Source organism: Oryx dammah, unplaced genomic scaffold (assembly GCF_014754425.2).
Source record: "Oryx dammah isolate SB20612 unplaced genomic scaffold, SCBI_Odam_1.1 HiC_scaffold_20, whole genome shotgun sequence".
NCBI lineage: Eukaryota > Metazoa > Chordata > Mammalia > Artiodactyla > Bovidae > Oryx > Oryx dammah.
The window spans coordinates 34,193,425-34,214,133 of NW_024070204.1; the positions used below are offsets into that span (position 1 = coordinate 34,193,425).

General features: G+C 35.2%; 1 protein-coding gene across 3 annotated transcripts in view; it reads left to right on the forward strand.

Annotated features, from left to right (window-relative positions):
- NIPBL (NIPBL cohesin loading factor) overlaps positions 1–20,709 on the forward strand; it is a 197,574-nt gene that overhangs the window by 108,420 nt on the left and 68,445 nt on the right. For all 3 annotated transcript variants that reach the window (XM_040262351.1, XM_040262349.1, XM_040262350.1), the window contains exon 10: positions 145–1,770. In XM_040262351.1, coding sequence (XP_040118285.1) covers positions 145–1,770 — 1,626 coding nt within the window. The remainder of the gene's footprint in view (positions 1–144; positions 1,771–20,709) is intronic.

The following is a 20,709-nucleotide window of genomic DNA, read 5'->3' on the forward strand; positions in this document are numbered from 1 at the left end:
TACTATTTTATCTATGCATATTGACATTTGATTCACCACATATTTTTAAAATGTGACTTTAAAATAGTCAAAGTCCATATGGTTTTTAATAACATAAGAATATGTGTCTATTACTGATACTGAATATTTATCTTTGAATTTCAGATAAGCCTTTGAAAAAAAGAAAACAAGATTCTTACCCACAGGAGGCTGGGGGTGCTACAGGAGGTAATAGACCAGCTTCTCAGGAGACGGGTTCTACGGGAAATGGGTCAAGGCCAGCATTAATGGTTAGCATTGATCTTCATCAGGCAGGAAGAGTGGACTCTCAGGCCTCTATAACTCAGGATTCAGACTCCATAAAAAAGCCTGAAGAAATCAAACAATGTAATGATGCACCTATTTCTGTTCTTCAGGAAGATATTATTGGAAATCTTAAATCTACACCAGAAAACCATCCTGAGACTCCTAAAAAAAAGTCTGATCCTGAGCTTTTAAAGAGTGAAATGAAACAGAATGAAAGTAGATTGGCAGAGTCTAAACCAAATGAAAACAGATTGGTAGAGACAAAATCTAGTGAAACTAAGTTAGAAACTAAAATTGAGGTATCAACAGAAGAACCTAAACAGAATGAGAACAGAACGATTGAATCCAGACAAAATGAGAGCACCACAGCTGAGCCTAAACAAAATGAAAATAGACTGCCTGACACAAAACCAAATGACAACAAACAAAATAATGGCAGATCAGAAACAACAAAATCAAGACCCGAAACCCCAAAGCAAAAGGGTGAAAGCCGACCTGAAACTCCTAAACAAAAGAGTGATGGGCGTCCTGAAACCCCCAAACAAAAGGGTGATGGACGGCCTGAAACTCCAAAGCAGAAAGGTGAGGGCCGACCTGAAACTCCAAAGCAAAAAAATGAAGGTCGCCCTGAAACACCAAAACATAGACATGAAAATAGGAGAGATTCTGGAAAGCCATCAACAGAGAAAAAACCTGAAGTGTCTAAACATAAACAGGACATTAAGTCTGATTCACCTCGGTTAAAATCAGAAAGAGCTGAAGCCTTAAAGCAGAGACCTGATGGGCGATCTATCTCTGAGTCACTAAGACGTGATCATGACAGTAAACAAAAGTCAGATGACAGGAGTGAATCTGAACGACATCGAGGGGATCAATCTAGGGTTCGAAGACCAGAAACATTGAGATCCTCTAGTAGAAATGACCATGGCATTAAATCTGATGGTTCAAAACCTGATAAACTAGAAAGAAAACACAGACATGAATCGGGGGACTCAAGGGAAAGACCATCTTCTGGGGAGCAAAAGTCAAGACCTGACAGTCCTCGTGTTAAACAAGGAGATTCTAATAAATCAAGACCTGATAAACCTGGTTTTAAATCGCCAAATAGTAAGGATGACAGAAGGACAGAGGGTAACAAGAGTAAAGTAGACAGTAATAAAACGCACCCTGATAATAAGGCAGAATTTCCAAGTTATTTGTTGGGGGGCAGGTCTGGTGCATTGAAAAATTTTGTCATTCCAAAAATCAAGAGGGATAAAGATGGCAATATTACTCAGGAGACAAAGAAAATGGAAATGAAAGGAGAGCAGAAAGACAAAGTAGAAAAAATGGGATTAGTTGAAGATCTAAATAAAGGAGCTAAGCCTGTAGTTGTCCTGCAAAAACTGTCTTTGGATGATGTTCAAAAATTTATTAAAGATAGAGAGGATAAATCAAGAAGTTCCCTTAAACCTATCAAGAATAAACCATCAAAGTCAAATAAAGGTAAGAATACTTACTCGATGTCATCTGTATTCTAGTGAGTTTTCTTTTAAGTTCTAGAGTTACTATGGATTTAAAAATGGAAATTTACAAAAATTGAAACACTACTGCATGAAAAGAAAACAATATAAAACAGCAGTAAATTGTTTGTGGTAACATAGACAAAAAGTTCTCATTGAAAATTCTTTCTCTCCCACCTCTACTACTCACCATAGTTGTGATTTTTACTTTTGGTTCACAGAGAAAAGTTCCTTTGGCTGTTTAATTATTTCAACATTTGTGAAAGTTGCTTGCTAATCAAGTGAATGATTAGAATGCATGATTAACATAGGTGTATTTAACAACTTTTTGAAAAGTTATTTTGACTATAGAGATAATCCATTCTGTAGTGAGGTAATAAATTGACTGAATTTAATTTCTAAAGTCTCAGTAAAGCTATATGGTTTACAAAAGTCTATATTACAAATTATTTTAAGAATATTAAATGTCTTTTAATATTGTTTTCTAACAAACTTATCAGTTATTAATTATTAAAGAATTAATTATTCATTAATGGTTTGAATGTATATAGTTTAAAAAGTTGTGTAAAAGGTTATTTCATCTTTTTATGGAGAAGATGATTAGTTAATGAATGTTTTATTTTTTTTAATACAGAGTTTTGGTCTTTTCTATGGAAGAATAATAGGGAATGGTGTTTATGTCTTAAATTGGGTTAAATCATCAGTTTTAAACATTTCTGGTGTTTTTAATTTGTTTGAATGTGTTTTTATTTTCTGCTCTGGGTTTTTTTTTGGGGGGGGGTGGTTTGCATGGTTTCTATGTTAAATTCTCTAGTTATGTAAATAGTATTGTTTCCAGGAGGAAAAGAAAAGTCAAGTGCTGAAAATACAGTAGCAGTTTGTACAGAAAATATAATTTTATGGGTTTTGTATACTCTTTTATATATTTATATAAAATTTGATGATGCTGTCTGGTTAGACTTATTTAGCCTGTACAATGTAAATAGGTTGGGATATAGTTTTTAAGGTAACAGAAGTGATTCTTTGTTTGATTTTTAAGTTCACATCCTTTGAAAGAAGGTCATTAAGAACCTAGATTTATACTTATTGATATATACATGAAACTCTATAGAGTTGTGCTGTCCAATGATAGTTAACAGCCTCTTTAGGCTATTTTCTTTAAACTATATAAAATTTAAAAATTTACATCCTCAATAGCCAAATGTGGCAAGTGCTGATGTTATTAACACAGAGAGGACATTTGCATCATCACAGAATGTTGTGTTGTATAACTACATGTGATGTATTAGGAGATATAGAAGGTGTATTGCTTACTATCTTTGTAAAATGCTGTTGTGTCTTTTCTATCAAAAAACGTTAATTGAAAACATAGTATTACTAAGAACTCTTTATTTAAGGAAATAACTTAAGACTAATCTGTTTTTATTCTTGTCTTCTCGTATGTTTACTTTCTCACTGTCAGTTATTTGGTTTTGTCTTTCAAAAATGAAAAAAGATTGCCTCTGAATCACTAATATTTGTACTAGTTTAAGTGAAGCTTTCAGATTTTAAATTATGGCTGTGAGACCTTAAAAATTAAAGTCTTAGCTTTAGTTAATGAATAGTCTTTAGTATTTAACTTGAATGCATCTTTTCAGAATTGTTTATTCAAAAGAGGTTGTTGCAGTGTAGTGGCTAGCACCAAAATTGTTTTCTTTTAGATAGAGATTGTCTTTATTAATTTTCACTGGGAGTTTGAGAGTGGCTTATATGTATAAACTAAAGAGTATAGTTATACAATTATAGAAGAGTCAGATGGAAAGATGGAAAGTGGTACCCTCTTGTCCCCTTGATCTGGACCATCTTTTTCTCCCTGCCCCTCTGTCAGCTTATTTATGCCAGCCTTGCTTTTCTAAACTCTGTTCTAACAAAGAATCCTTACAACTAAATATCAAGAAATGAATATAGTTCCTAATTAGTAACTACTGTATTATTTCTCTTGGTTTTTTCACATGTAATTTCATTGCCTGTGAATACAAACTTTTAGTACTAATCCAGTGTTTTTCCTAAGTATACCTTTAACACAAATGCATATACTTGATACGTTGGTATTAGTAATTAATCTGGGTGCGTCTGCCTGCTAAGAGTGTGGTGTCTGTGTGTATGCATGTGCATGTATGTGTATACACACACATATATCAGTGCATATACAACTGAAAGTGAACCTTTATTCAAATTTTAGATTCATTTCAGGATGCTACATGGATATCTTTTGGCTTTATTTATACCATAGGTTTAATATCTGTTTTTCAGTAATGGACTAATTTTGGTTTTATTTTAGATCTCTGCTGTTAGGTTAGCAATAGCAGAGGTATATAATTGTGTATTTTTAAAATTATATGCATAGGAATGCCAGTTGTGGATTACTGACCCTTTGTAGTATACATTACTTGGGATTTTATTTGGAGTCACAGAAAATCATATTCTGACATATTTATGTTTTCTGAGTAAAAACTGAGTATTGCTGGGATATTTTATTGTTGATTTCTCAGGCCCAAAATCTTGGTAGTTTTTCTTTTCTTGAAAGAGTATAAACTTTAATGTGATATCCATATTTAAAATATTTATCCTTCAGGGTAATTTTAAATTCTATGAATATGCTTTGAGCTGATAAATTTTGAATGGTAGGGGTATAGGTTTATGACTCCTGGTATAGGTTACGTATTTTTGTCTTTTATGTGAACAATGTAAAGTGATGTTACGTTTAATTTTATTTCTATGGGTATATGTGTATATTCCTGTTAATAGTACCTAACATAATACCTAGTACATAAAAAGATCATACTAAATACCTGTTAAATAAATAGATTGTGTTGCTCACATCTTAGAAAAGTCTTTTGTGTGCAGTTTAAAATTGTGTATTCATCTTTTATGATCCCACCAGTAGCCCCTAGCTCGAGAGCTATGTAATTTTCATATGTTGCCTAAACTTTCCACCCTGTCAATTACCTAGTTTTTGTTAAGCTCCAAAGGAGACCGACTTACAGTCATATCTGTTTAATTATTCTTTATCTTAATTTTACTGTATACCTGTTACAAGATTGACTCTGAATCCATTCTGTTCTCATTTCCTACTTCTGTTATCTTCCCCTTCTTTTTACCGTCACCTTGTTTCTTCCTTGCCAAGAAGAGATCAGTGGTGAACCAATATAACCTTTGTAAAACCTTTAAATTTAAAAAAACTCTATTAAAATATACTTCAGACAGTATATTAAATGCCAAAATAATATCTTTATGGTTAAAGTATACCCTAATGTACAATATGTCTCCAAATTAAAATAATAAATTGTACCATTTTTAGGCTTCCCAAGTGGTGCTAGTGGTAAAGAACCTGCCTGCCAATGCAGGAGACACAAGAGACACGGGTTTGATCCCTGGTTTGGAATGATCCCCTGGAGAAGCGAATGATAACCCACTCCAGTATCGCTGGCTGGAGAATTCCATGGACAGAGGAGCCTGAAGGGCTGCAGTCCAGAGTCGCAAAGAGTTGGACACAACTGAAGCGACTTACCATGCACACACACATACCATCTTTAAGTCTAGGCATGATCATCAACTAACATGCATTATGTTGCTGACAGCTTATTGTTAGTAATTACACACTTTAACAGTTTGATTTTGGCCTTTTGCAATTCCAGTGTATCTCAAAATACTTTAGTTTCATATTCAAAGAAATCACTTTTTATTCTTGCTCCCCTATTTCCTTCTAAATAGTATATTATTTTCCATCATTTGCACTTACTGCTTTTAAGAAATATCACGTGCTATCTGTTATTTGAGATCAAGGCCTTTATCTAATAGTTCTCATAGTCAGCAGTGTTTAAAATATAGTGCTCATTTGATAAGTTAATGATTGCAGTCATTATTAGAGACAGTTATTTCATCTTAGTTACTACTGTAGTAAACGATTGATCACTAAAATTGGGTTTTGCCTTTATGTAGCATTAACCGGTCTACTTGGATTGTGTTTAGGACCCTAGGCTTCTGTAAGTGTGAGAGAACATACTGTTTCTAACAGTGAATTTTTGGCATAGTTTTTGAATTCCTAAGTTGATTCTCAGTAGTCATGATTGTCATATTCAGAATCGTTAATAATGCTGCAGTAGAAATTTACTTTGGCTCATTTGAACAATATATAAAATGTTTTTCTAAAAACATTGAATTTTTAATTTTGATAAAGACTATTATTGGCAATATATTTGGGAAATTTTAGAGAATATTTGTTACAGAAATTGGCATAATACATACTTGGCTGTTATGATTTCAGAGCAATTCTTTGAAAAATTTTGTCCATGATTTCTAGTCATAGAATTTCTCTGATCCAAGCGTTGGTTAGTAGATAACTGAAATTAATATTGATTTAAAGAAATTCATTAAATAGAATTTTTTCATAAAAGTTAAATGTTATTAAAGTTTGCTAGTGGTAGTCTCTTTCATTCCCATTTGTTATCTCAAACCAGCCAAGGCCATAGCTTCTATAAGGTTTTGCTATCTATAGAAATAGATGATATGATTAAAGGGGTGAGAAACAAACAGATGATTAATTTGAGAGAACTTACTCCAGTTTATAAGAGAATACTCATTATTCTAAAACACAAATTCCCTCTCATTCTAAAAAATGTCACTGAAATCCTCTCCTGTAAGAGCCTGATACAGATATTAAGATAATGGATGCCTACTTGGTACTGTAACATAAGTATATCATAGCATTATATTACCTAGTTAATACAGTATTTCAATATTATAGTAAATAATTCATGTTATATGTATAATGTATTATAGTATAATATCAAGTAGGTATTCATTATCTTAATATCTGTCTTAATTTCTTATACAAGGAAGTTTTCAGTAGCTTTTTTAAGAATAAAGGAATTCAGTTAGAGTAATATGTTAGAGTAATATGTATTAGAGTTAATGGTATATGTGTACTGTAGTATGACATAATATGATACAATATAATCTGAATTTTTTAACATGGATCCTCTTCTCCACCCACAGAAATATTGCCTTTCTCTGGCTACTAACATACTAACTTAAAAATTCTCTATTAAGCCCATTATACATAGCTATGATTTGTTCAAAGATACGATTCAAAGCTCATTCACTTTTAAAATAGAGAAACCAGTTTCCTTCCTACTTTATGCAGTCATGAAAACCAAAGTGACTCTTATTGTAAAAGTTAAAATGTGTCCAATTTTTTAATATAAAGAAATGCATTCATCCTATTTTTAATTGAATTTATTCCATGAAGAAAGTAATTTTTGAAGATGTCTCATTTGTGTATACATACACTGTATATCTGAAGGCATTGCTGTTAGCATTTATGTCATTCAGTTTTATTGAGGTAAAATTAACATATAGCATTATAGTCATTTAAGTATATAAAATAATGATTTGATATGTAGCTATTCCCTCAGTATCTACAGGAGTTGGTGCCAGGACCCCTCACAGATGCTTCCAAGTCCCTTATATATTGTAAAAGGGTATAGTACAGTAAGCGCTTTGTATCTGCAGATTGCTCATCCACAGATATAAATGGTTGACTGTACGTATTTATTGTGAAGTGATTACCACAGTAAGTTTATTTAACATCCATCACCTCACACTGTATATTGCATTCCCAGAACATATAACTGAAAGTTTTTACCTTTTGACTGCCTTTGCCCAGTTCACCCACCTCCTACGTGTGGCAAAGATCAATCTCTGCTTATGAATTTTTTTTTGATTCTACATATAAGTGAAATTATATAGTATTTGTCTTTCTCTAACTTAAATACCTTAGCATAATGCCCTTAAAGTCCAACCACATCATTGCAAATGACAGGGTTTCCTTTTTTTTTTTTTGGTTGGATAATATTCCATTGTGTATATATACATTTTCTTTATCTGTTTACCCATCAGTGTACTAAATAACTTGTGTTTTTTCCATGTCATAGCTACTATAAATACTGTTACAGTGAAAGTGGAGGTGCATATATCTTTGAGATGGTGGTTCTATGTCCTTTGGATATATAGCCGAAAGTACAATTGCCCAATATACCCTGAGAAAACCATAATTGAAAAAGACACATGTATCCCAATGTTCATAGCAGCACTATTTACAATAGATAGGACATGGAAGCAACCAAGATGTCCACCAACAGTTAAATGAATAAAGAAGATGTGGTATATGTGTGCGTGTGTATTTATAATGGAATATTACTCAGCCATAAAAAGAACGAATTTCAGTCAGTTCTAGTGAGGTGGATGAAGCTAGAACCTGTTATATAGAGTAAAGTAAGTCTGAAACAGGAAAACAGATGTCATATATTAATATATATGTATATGGAATCTAGAAAAATGGTATTAATGAACCTATTCATTATAGGGAAGGAATGGAAATGCAGATAGAGAACAGACTTGTTCACACAGTGGCAGAAGGAAAGAGTGGGATGAATGGAGGAAGTAGTATCAACATATATACACCACCATGGGTAAAAGAGATAGCTGGTAGAAGTTGCTATATAACACAGGGAGCCAGCTTGGTGTTCTGTGATGACCTAGAGGGGTGGGATGGTGAGAGTGGAGGGAGGTTTAAGAGAGAGGTGATATATGTATAATTATGGCTCATTTGTGTTGCTGTACAGCAGAAACCAACACAACATTGTAAAGCAATTTTCCTATAAACATTTTAAAAAGTAGAGTTGCCCAGTCATATGGTAGTTTTCAATTTTTTTGAGGAACCTCCATACTGTTTATCATAGTGGCTGCACCCATTTACATTCCCACCAAGAGTGCACACAAGAGAGTGTGGACATTCACATCAGCACTTCTTATTTTTCGTCTTTGTTATAGTAGTCATTGTGGCAGGAATGAGGTGATATCTCATGGTTTTGATTTACATTTCCCTCATGAATAGTAATGTTAAGCACCTTTTCATATACTTGCTGGCCGTCTGTATGTCTTCTCTGGAAAAATGTCATTTAGATCCTCTGCCTATTTTTTAATTGGATTGTTTGGTTACTTTAGGTATTGAGTTGTATCATTTCTTTATATGTTTTACATATTAGCCCTTTGTCAGATAATTGGATTTGCAAATGTTTTCTCCCATTCAGTAGGTTGCCTTCTCATTTTGTTGATGGTTTCCTTTGCTGTGCAAAAGCTTTTGTTTGAGGTAGTCCAATTTGTTTATTTTTGTTGCCTTCACTTTTAGTATCAGCTCCAAAAGAAATCATTGCCAGGACTAGTGTCAAGATCCTTACTGCCTATTTTCTCTTTTTAGGAATTTCATGGTTTGGGGTATTACATTCAAGTCTATAATCCATTTTGAGTTGATTTTTTTTGTATTAAATAGTGGTCCAGTTTCATTCTTTTGCCTGTGGCTTTCCAGTTTGTCCAGCACCATTTGATGGATTGACTATCATTTTCCCATTGAATATTCTTGGCTCCTTTTTAGTAAATTAATTGACCATATATACATGAGTTTATTTCTGAACTCTCTGTTCTTGTCCATTGATCTTTGTGTCTGTTTGTATGCCAATCCATACCAATTTAATTATAGTTTTATAATGTAGTTTGAAATCAGGAGGTATGGTTTCCCCAGCTTTGTTGTTCTTTCTCAAGATTGCTTTGACTATTTCGCTATTTTGTGATTCTGTACAAGTTTCAGGATTATTTCTCTGAAAAATGTCATTGGAATTTTGATAAAGATTGGATTGCAGTGCATCTGTAGATTTCTTTGGCTTATATGGACATTACCTGTATGCAGGTGAAAAAGCAACAGTTAGAACCAGACATGGAACAACGGACTAGTTCAAAATTGGGAAAGGAGTATGCTGAGGCTATAGATTGTCACCCTTCTTATTTAACTTATATGCAGAGTACATCATGTGAAATGGGATTGGATGAAGCACAAGTTTGAATCAAGATTGCTGGAAGAAATATCAGTAACCTCAGATATGCAGATGATACCACCCTCATGGCAGAAAGCAGAGAGGAACAAGAGTCTCTTGATGAAGGAGAGTGAAAAAGCTGGCTTAAAACTCAACATTCAGAAAACTAGGATCATGGCATCCGGTCCCATCACTTCATGGCAAATAGATGAGGAAACAATGAAAACAATGACAGGCTTTATTTTCTGGGGCTCCAAAATCATTGTGGACAGTGACTGCAGCTATGAAATTAAAAGACACTTGCTCCTTGGAAAAAAAGCTATGATGAACTCAGTGTATTAAAAAGCAGAGACATCACCTTGAAGACAAAGTTCCATATATTCACAGCTATGGGGATCTCCAAGATCCCCTGCAGAAGGGAATGGCAACCCACTCCAGTATTCTTGCCTGGAGAATTCCATGGACAGAGGAGCCTGGCAGGCCGCTGTCCATGGGGTTGCAAAGAGTCGGACATGACTGAGTAACTAACACATACAATACACACATCATTTTTTGAGTAGTCATGTACAGATGTGAGAGCTGGACCATAAAGAAGGCTGAGTGCCGAAGAGTTGGTGCTTTTGAAATATGGTGCTGGAGAAGACTCTTGAGAGTCCCTTGAACAGCAAGGAGATCTAACCAGTCAATCCTGAAGGAAATCAACACTGAATATTCATTGGAAAGATTGAGGTTGAACTGAAGCTCTAATACTTTAGCCACCTGATGTGAAGAGCCAACTCATTGGAAAAGACTTTGATCCTGGGAAAGACTGAGGGCAGGAGGAGAAGAAGGCAACAGAGGATGAGATGGTTGGATGGTATCACTGGCTCAATGGACATGAGTTTGAGCAGACTCCAAGAGATAGTGAAGGACAGGGAAGCCTGGCATGCTGCAGTCCATGTGGTCGCAGAGTCAGCCACGATTGAGTGACTGAACAACAACAACAAAATTTTCCAGTCCATGAGGATGGAATATTTTTCCACTTATTTATGTCTTCAATTTCTTTCATCAGCTATGTCTTACTGTTTTTAGTATACATCTCTTTCATCTCCTTGGTTAAGTTTATTCCTAGGTATTTTATTATTTTTGTTACTGTAAATGAGATTATCTTAATTTCTTTTTCTGATAGTTTATTGTTAGTGTATCAGAATACAACTGAATTTTGTGTATTGAATTTTTATCCTGCAACTTTACTGAATTTGTTTATTAGTTCTAACAATTTTAGTGGAGTTTTTAGGGTTTCCTGTATATAATATGTCATCTGCAAATACTGACAGTTGTGCTTCTTCCTTTCTGATTTAGATGTCTTTTATTTCTTTCTCTTGGCTAATTACTCTAGCTAGGATTTTCAGCTGTGGGTTTCTCTATGTTCATGTACATTCCCTCTACATCCAGTTTGTTGTGAGCTTTTATTGTGAATGGATGTTGAATTTTGTCAAATGTTTTTTCTGGATCTATTGAGATAATTATTTTATCATTCATTTTGTTAATTTGGTATATCATCCATTGATTTGTGTATGTTGAACCATCCTTGCTTCCCTGTAATACATCACATTTGATCATAGTATATGATCTTTTATTGCTAATATTTTTTTGAAGACTTTTGGTTCTCTGTTCATCAGGGAATTTGCCCTGTGGTTTTCTTGCAGTGTGTTTGTCTGCTTTTAGTATAGGGTAATGCTAGCTTTGTAAAACAATCTTGGAGTTGTTTCCTTCTCTTCTCTTTTTAGAAGAGTTTGAGAAGGATTGGTGTTTAAATGTGTGATAGAATTCACCAGTGAAGTCCTGGACTTTTCTTTGCTGGGCGGTTTTTGGGATCTGCCACCTAGTAATTGGTCTGTTCAGATTTTGTAATTCTTCATGATTTAATCTCAGTAGATTATGTTTCTAGGAATTTATTCATTCTTCCAGGTTGTCCAGTTTGTTGGTGTTATTCATAGTGGTCTCTTACAATCCTTTTTGTGATGTTAGTTGTAATGTCTCCCCTTTACTTTTTAATTTTGAGTCTTTTTTTTTTTTTTTTCCTCTCGGTAAGCAAACCTAAAGTCTTGTCAGCTTCATCATTTCAGAAATCTAACTCTTACTTTCATTTATCTTTTCTGTTCTCTTTTTAGCCTCAGTGGAGGCTCATTTATTTCTGTTATGGTCTTTGTTACTTTCTTCTACTAACTTTTAGTAGAAGGTTTAGTTTATTCTTTTCCTAATTCCTTGAGGCAAGTTAGGTTGTAGTTATGAAAGAGGAGAGTGAAAAACTTGGCTTAAAGCTCAACATTCAGAAAACTAAGATCATGGCATCTGGTCCCATCACTTCATGGGAAATAGATGAGGAAACAGTGGAAACAGTGGCAGACTTTTGGGGGGCTCTAAAATCACTGCAGATGGTTATTGCAGCCATGAAATTAAAAGATGCTTACTCCTTGGAAGGAGAGTAATGACCAACCTAGATAGCATATTGAAAAGCAGAGACATTACTTTGCCAGCAAAGATCTGTCTAGTCAAGGCTATGGTTTTTGCAGTAGTCATGTATGGATGTGAGAGTTGGACTGTAAAGAAAGCTGAGTGCCAAAGAATTGATGCTTTTGAACTGTGGTGTTGGAGAAGACTCTTGAGAGTCCTTTGGACTGCAAGGAGATCCAACCAGTCCATTCTGAAGGAGATCATTCCTGGGTGTTCTTTGGAAGGAATGATGCTAAAGCTGAAACTCCAGTACTTTGGCCACCTCATGTGAAGAGTTGACTCATTGGAAAAGACTCTGATGCTGGGAGTGATTGGGGGCAGAAGGAGAAGGGGATGACAGAAGATGAAATGGCTGGATGGCATCACCGACTCGATGGACATGAATTTAAGGGAGCTCCGGGAGTTGGTGATAGACAGGGAGGCCTGGCGTGCTGCAATTCATGGGGTTGCAAAGAGTTGGATACAACTGAGCAACTGAACTGAACTGATATACTGTTTATTTTTCTCACTGTGTGTATATATGAAAGAAGGGATCTTACGGTCTCTGCTCCTTTCTATATTAGATAGTAAATTGTCATGTACATTATACACTTCCTAAATTTTTTTAAAAAATGTTTCTTTTTGTAGTTCTTCCTCAGTAGTTTGACAGCTACACACTGATGAAATCTTTGAGGTGCTAGTCAGTATCAATAGCTTAAAGCAAGATTTTTCTTAAAATCTTTTCTTCTGCATACTTCATTTGTAATAGTGTTCTTTCAGTTGCTATAAACCAATTTCTTGGCATTTTGTCTTCATTAAATAAACTGATTTGCAGTGACCTAAACTATATAGACTATAACTATATAGACTGCACTTGCAGAGTGAGTGGCACTTTGTCTCATATTGAGTAAAGTATGTCATAATATCCACCAGGGGACAGCAAACTTGTATAAAGGCCAGATAGTAAATATGTTAGGCTTTGTGTCCCATTTAGATCTCTAACATTGTAGTAGAAAAGCAGACCAAAACAATATGTGATGAATGACTATGTGTCACTGTATTTTAATGAAACCTTATATACAAAAATGGGTGGTGAGGCAGATTTAAACCCACAGGCTTTAGTTGTTGAACATAATATAAATATAAAATTGAAGTTTTATATAGGTGGATAATGATAGCTAGATTCCTTATTCTGTAACAGATGAGACTCAAAATTTTTATGTGTGAATAAAAAGACTGATCTAGATAGAGACTTGAATTATTTTCCTTTTTGTCTAATATTTATAAATGTAATATGACATTAGCTAAGTACCATATTTTTACCAGGATATTTAATATTTGTGAGTATTTTTATGTAGTAGAATTATATATAAATTATTAATATAGTAATATATAATTGATATATTAAAAACATTTAACAAGTGTATACAGTCTGAAATTACCTTTAAATGTTTTACACTTGTTGCAAGTCCATTATGAAATCTTCTCTTCAGTCTCTTCTTTTTATGGGTAGCTTCTCTATAATTGTCAAATAGAACAACTGACAACTGCTTTCAGGATATAAAAAAGAATTTTCAGCTGGAAAAATTTCTGGGAAGACCACAAACTTATTCTAATGATTACATTGCTGCTGCTGCTAAGTTTCTTCAGTCGTGTCCAACTCTGTGCGACCCCATACACGGCAGCCCACCAGGCTCCTCTGTCCCTGGGATTCTCCACGCAAGAACACTGGAATGGGTTGCCATTTCCTTCTCCAATGCATGAAAGTGAAAAGTGAAAGTGAAGTCACTCAGTCCGACTCCCAGCAACCCCATGGACTACAGCAGCCTACCAGGCTCCCCACCCATGGGATTTTCCAGGCAAGAGTACTGAGGTGGGGTGCCATTGCCTTCTCCGATCATCAGTAAATATTTATGGCCGTCTTCAACATCCCATGCACTGTTAGATTCTGTGACTGCAACACGGTCTCATGGCTTTATCAAGATTATGGTCCTATGGAGAATTTGGATAACTACAGATGTAGTGACAGTGTAATACTGTTAAGAAAAAAAGGTGCTGTGTGAATCCCGAGGAATATGATTCACAAGTGTATTTAGCACAAGGGCAGTAGGAAAAAGCACTATAAGTTTAAAGAAGTTAAACATTTGGCTAATTAAGAGAACAATGTGGAAGAAGTAAGGTGAGAGTAGATTAGTTAAAGTTAAAAATTGTTTTACAGCCATTGGTAGTAATAACATAATCAGAAAATATGCCATTTTTAGTGTGTTAGAAAATGTCTTTGTAGAATGCTATAAAATAAATGTTGCTAATTCTCTGCATATTTAGCCTAATGTAATACTAATTAGTTGAGTAACTAATAACCTGATCAGATTGATTTAGATATCAGTGTGTGAATTTTGTTGTGCTCGATTTCATATTTTCTGGTTTCTTCCTGATCATAAACATGTTAAATAGTTTTGAACTAAATATTCTGAAGTTTGGTTTGCTAAGTGTATAACACTATCACTTTTCAAAAATGGTTAAATTCATAACATCTACTTTCTCTTCTCTCTTACCTTTCACATTGTTGTTGATCAATCACTCAGTCGTGTCTGACTCTTTGTGACCCCATGGACTGGAGCACACCAGGCTTTCCTGTCCTTCACCAACTCCTGGAGCTCACTCAGACTCATGTTCATCAAGTCGGTGATGCCATCCAACCATCTCATCCTTTGTTAGCCCCTTTTTCTGCCTTCAGTCTTTCCCAGCTTCAGGGTCTTTTCCAATGAGTTGGCTCTTTGCATCAGGTGGCCAGAGTATTGGAAACTTCAGCTTCAGCATCAGTCCTTGCAGTGAATGTTCAGGGTTGATTTCCTTTAGGATTGACTGGTTTGATCTCCTTGCTGTCCAAGGGACTCTCAGGTGTCTTCTCCAACACCATAGTTTGAAGACACCTTTGACATAGACATAGTAACTATCTCTTAGAAGATTTTCCTTCTAGTGTCTTTCCCCTTCCAGGCCATCCCACAAATCACTGCTACAGTAACTTTTCTAAAGTACATTCTGATTCTCTCCCTCCTTAAAAAGACTGTTACATCTGAACCTTACCTACTTTTTCTCCCTATTGAATGTCATGCTCTGTCCAGAGCAGGCACAGCTGGAATGCTCCTAAATGGCCTCCAACTCCTAGTTCTCAGCCCCTGTCCTCCATCCTCCACCTCACTCCACCACATTGCTGTGAAAACCCACTGTGTTCATGAAATATCTTCTAACCACTCACAAATAATTATTGACTTTTTTCTTGTTTCCATAAAATATAGCTTCTATTTCTTTAGGAAAATTCACCTCTTAAGTTAGTATAATGTTAGCATTTGTTTTGTTCAACTCCTGGTACAATTATCTTTTATAAACTTACAGTGTGTATAATTGTCATTTTGCATTCTCTTTTCTTTACATTCACTATCTCTGTTCTAGCATCATTCATAATTATATCTAATGTGATTTACTGTGGTCCCCTATTGTTGGACATTTTGATGTTACAATAGATAAAACTGATCTAAACAACTTTCTTCATAGAGCTTTTTTTGTGTGTTATATTCAAATTTCCTTGGGATAAATTTCCAAGAGTGGTTTAAATGGATTGAAAGATTTGAACACAGTTTTCTGTGTTATATATTCTACACTATTAATAGAATCTGAGTGTCCATCTTTCATCTAATTGCAAGCACACTTACAGAATTCAGAAGGAAAGCATAAATCATTTTATATCTTTAAAACAGCCTTATGCATAGCAGTTAACTCCTAAAGGCGTTGCCATATAAACGTAGTGGAAAACTTGATCTTTTCAATAGCGATCATGAGTCAAGAAAGTTATCTTGTTAAAAAATGATGGATATGATGCTTCCCTGATATCTCAGTTGATAAAAAAAGTCCGTCTGCAATGCAGGAGACCTGGGTTCAATTCCTGAATTGGGAAAATCCTCTGGAGAAGGAATAGGCTATGCTCCAGTATACTTGGGCTTCCCTGGTGGCCCAGCTGATAAAGAATCCGCCTGCAATGCTGGAGACCTGGATTGAGAAGATCCCCTGGAGAAGGGAAAAACTATCCACTCCAGTATTCTGGCCTGGAGAATTCCATGGACTGTATGTATAGTCCATGGGGTTGCAGAGAGTTGGACATGACTGAGTAACTTTCATGGTGCTTTTTAGAAATATTTACATAAAAAATAAAAATAATTTCTGAATAATCCAAAGTTTTATTGTAACATGGCTTCTAAACAGTAACATGGGCTACTTTTATATCAGACTTATAAGCATAGATTTTTAAGCTCTCTGATACAAGATAGTGAATATTGTATCAACTTAGAATGGGTAAAATCAATTTGAATATATTATTCAAATTATTGTTTATTTTTCACTGAACCTATAGTTTAAGAAATGATGGGCTAGGAATTCCTGAGGAGTCCAGTGGTTAGGACTCCATGCTTCCACTGCAGGGGGCACAGGTTTGATCTCTGGTCAGGGAACTAAAATCCCACAAGCTGTAGCATGGCCAAAAAAAACCTGGGTGGATTAACTTAGAAAAACGCTTTCCATCTGTATTTTTTTCTCTTTATGGTTTAAAAACTTTCAAACTCCTTTGATTGTGAACTAAGGGAAGAAAGAAAATGCATGTTGTGATCTAATACACACATACATACACATAATAACACCTACCTTTACTACTGGCATGCTTTCTTTTCCATTTTTAGCACATTGCTAGTTAAGAGCTACAAAACTGACTCAACAACTTGCTTATGGGTCACAATAGGCAACTTGAAAAGTGCCAGCTAAAATTTAAAGGGAGACTTGCTAGTTATTAGTTTAACACAATCTTTATGTAGTGATTATATAATGATTCACATTAGTTTCAGGATGGTCTTCTCAAATACCATCAGAAAGAGAATAGCTTCAGATTTGACCCTGATTCTTTATAGATAGATAGATAGATATATTTTAAATTTTATAATCCTGAATAAGTTTCTAGCTAATGCTTGGGATTTCTGCCTCTTTACCAAAATTATGACAACTTTAGACCTGATTATCACATACTTTTTATCCTAAACCATTACAAAAAGCAAACTCTTCAGTAGTATCTTTCTCCTAGTTTGCTGTTACTCTCTCCAAATAATTAATAAAATAAGACACGTCAAAGTTCTTCCTCTAAGGTCAGCTGTGACCTCAAAACTGTTCCTCATCAGTGCCCCTACATTTGCTTTGAATTTTGGTTCCTAGCACATAATCTTCATCTTTATGCCTGTTCTGCATCAGGTTAGCTAACCTTGTGGCTGTCTCTGGAAGGAACATTTCATGTCCTGGTCTCATAGTTGAACCCCAGATTTTTCCAGCTTCTCTTCACATTGCCTCCCTTTGTTTCTACGGCCCAAGTGTTAACTTTTTTCACGGCTATGTCATCAGCATTTCATACTCTTTGCATGTTTTTTCTGTTGGTGGTTTCAAATTAAAAAGTTGGCTTGCATTTAGAAACCATTTGCACCAAAAAAATATGTCTTCAAACCATATTAACACAGGATTCCAAGAAGGGCAGATTGACAGCCTGCACTGCTCAACTTTTTTTTTTCTTTTTCTTCTTTTTACCCCTGATTGAAGTAAAAGATCCATTTATGGTTCAGTTCAATTCAGTTCAGTTGGTCAGTCGTGTCTGACTCTGCGACCCCATGAACTGCAGCACACCAGGCCTCCCTGTCCATCACCAACTGCCAGAGTCCACTCAAACCCATGTCCATTGAGTCGGTGATGCCATTCAACCATTTCAGCCACCGTTATCCCCTTCTTCTCCTGTCCTCAATCTTTCCCAACATCAGGGTCTTTTCAAATGAGTCAGCTCTTCGCATCATGTGGCCAAAGTATTGGAGTTTCAGCTTCAACATCAGCCCTTCCAATGAATACCCAGGACTGATCTGCTTTAGGATAGACTGGTTTGAAATCCTTGCAGTGCAAGGGACCCTCAAGAGTCTTCTCCAACACTACAGTTCAAAAGCATCAATTCTTCAGCGCTCAGCTTTCTTTATAGTCCCAACTCTCACATCCATACATGACTGCTGGAAAAACCATAGCTTTAACTAGACGGACCTCTGTTGGCAAAGTAATGTCTTTTCTTTTTAATACGCTGTCTAGGTTGGTCATAACTTTCCTTCCAAGGAGTAAGCGTCTTTTAATTTCATGGCTGCAGTCACCATCTGCAGTGATTTTGGAGCCCAAGAAATAAAGTCAGCCACTGTTTCCACTGTTTCCCCATCTATTTGCCATGAAGTGATGGGACTGGATGCCATGATCTTAGTTTTAGTTCTTTTTCACTTTCTGCCATATGGGTGGTGTCATCTGCATATCTGAGGTTATTGATATTTCTTCCGGCAATCTTGATTCCAGCTTGTGCTTTATTTCAGCCCAGCGTTTCTCATGATGTAGTCTGCATATAAGTTAAATAAGCAGGTTGACAATAAAGAACCTTGACGTACTCCTTTTCCTATTTGCAACCAGTCTGTTGTTCCATGTCCAGTTCTAACTGTTGCTTCCTGACCTGCATACAGGTTTCTCAAGAGGCAGGTATGGTGGTCTGGGATTCCCATCTCCTTCAGAATTTTTCACAGTTCATTGTGATCCACACAGCCAAAGGCTTTGGCATAGTCAATAAAGCAGAAATAGATGTTTTTCTGGAACTCTCTTGCTTTTTCGATGATGCAGCAGATGTTGGCAGTTTGATCTCTGGTTCCTCTGCCTTGCCTAAAACCAGCTTGAACATCAGGAAGTTCATGGTTCACGTATTGCTGAAGCCTGGCTTGGAGAATTTTGAGCATTACTTTACTAGCATTTGAGATGAGTGCAACTGTGTGGTAGTTTGAGCATTCTTTGGCATTGTCTTTCTTTGGGATTGGAATGAAAACTGAGCTTTTCCAGTCCTGTGGCCACTGCTGAGTTTTCCAAATTTGCTGACATATTGAGTGCAGCACTTTCACAGCATCATCTTTTATGGTACTCCTCTGTAATATTGGTAGGTTACTGGAGCTACATTTTACCTACCTAAAATGTTTTTTATGACATAAAATTTGGAGGTTTATATGAGTTTTCTGGTTTGTTTCTACATTGTTTCTGGCTTCCATTGTCTGAAATGCCAATCCTAGAGTCCGTTGATTGGGGTTATTTTAATCTCAGGATTGTTTCCCCATTTAGAAAAAACATACATAACACAGTTTTAGTTATTAAATTAGTGACTTACGGGGACTTTTAATCTTTTGATAACTTCTCATTTTAATAATCTGGTAAGTGTCCTAGTGTGAGTGATTTATACTAGGAATTCAAGATTGCTAAAATGTAGCACACCTAGAAGTAAATTTATTCTTTAGCTTTAATAGAGCCAGAAAATAAAGGTGCACTATATTCAATAGAATATCCATCTACAGAAGTGTGGTGCCTCACCAAAGTAACTACATGGCACTGTCCCTCAAGCCAGTAACTTAAAATTTTGTGGTGACTCAAATAACCTAATTTAAAGCATAAAGTAGTTGGCATGAGAGAAAAGAGGTGAGAAAGATGATCATAAAGGACCTGCAGTCTCGGGGTTTTAAGAACAAATAATTCAACAAACAACAGTAATCTGTAAAATCATCAACATATTAAGATGTAGCCAGAGAAACATTGTTTTTTCATTATTTAAAGGACTGTTTTCTAATTCAGGTAAACGATCATAACCAAATATGTTCTAGCAATCATTTACAGTACTCACTGTTTATTCATTTCTGTTGAAACTGAGTCAGTTATCCAGTCTTCAGTGTATAAAGGTTCTGACATAGAAATGTCAAGCATTTTATTGCTTACCCTACATAATCAAGGGACCTTACTGAGTCAATTTCTAAAGTGTTTGATGAAAAGGAAGAAATACAGAAAATACATAGATCTATGAAATAGATATATCTGTTCAAAAGGAGGAAGTCCACTTTTGGAGGACAGTACATTGAGAGACATTAACCATTGCTGGATCTTTCTTTTTTTAGTTGGATGACCTTTAGAAATGAAACACGAAGTCTTTAAATTGTGTTGCTCTATTGGCTTTATGCAGAAGTTAAAATGATGTAGAGAATAGTAGAGCTCTTAAGTCTGATAGTACTATTTCTAATTTTAGGAATTAGAAATGGTAAACTACAATGAATAATCTTTGTTACCTGCTTTATCAGATATAAGGTATAAATTTTCTGTGTTTCGCTATTGTGAATTTTTTTTTTTTTTTAAGAAAAAATGAAGAGAGCAAAGTCCCTGTTCTTGGGATATAATGAACCATTGTAAAGAGAGAGCAAGTACCCATATATATCTTAACCCTTGATTATTTATTGTATATTCATCTCCAGAATAATTCTATGATATTTTATCAAGTCAGCATATTTTATGAATGGAAATTTTAAGCTTAAGTAGAACATAACAGGCAAATTTGCTTCTTCAGAAAATCTCATGGTGAACTAAAAGCCAGATACTTTTTGAATTATCCATATTTATAAATCCCCCAA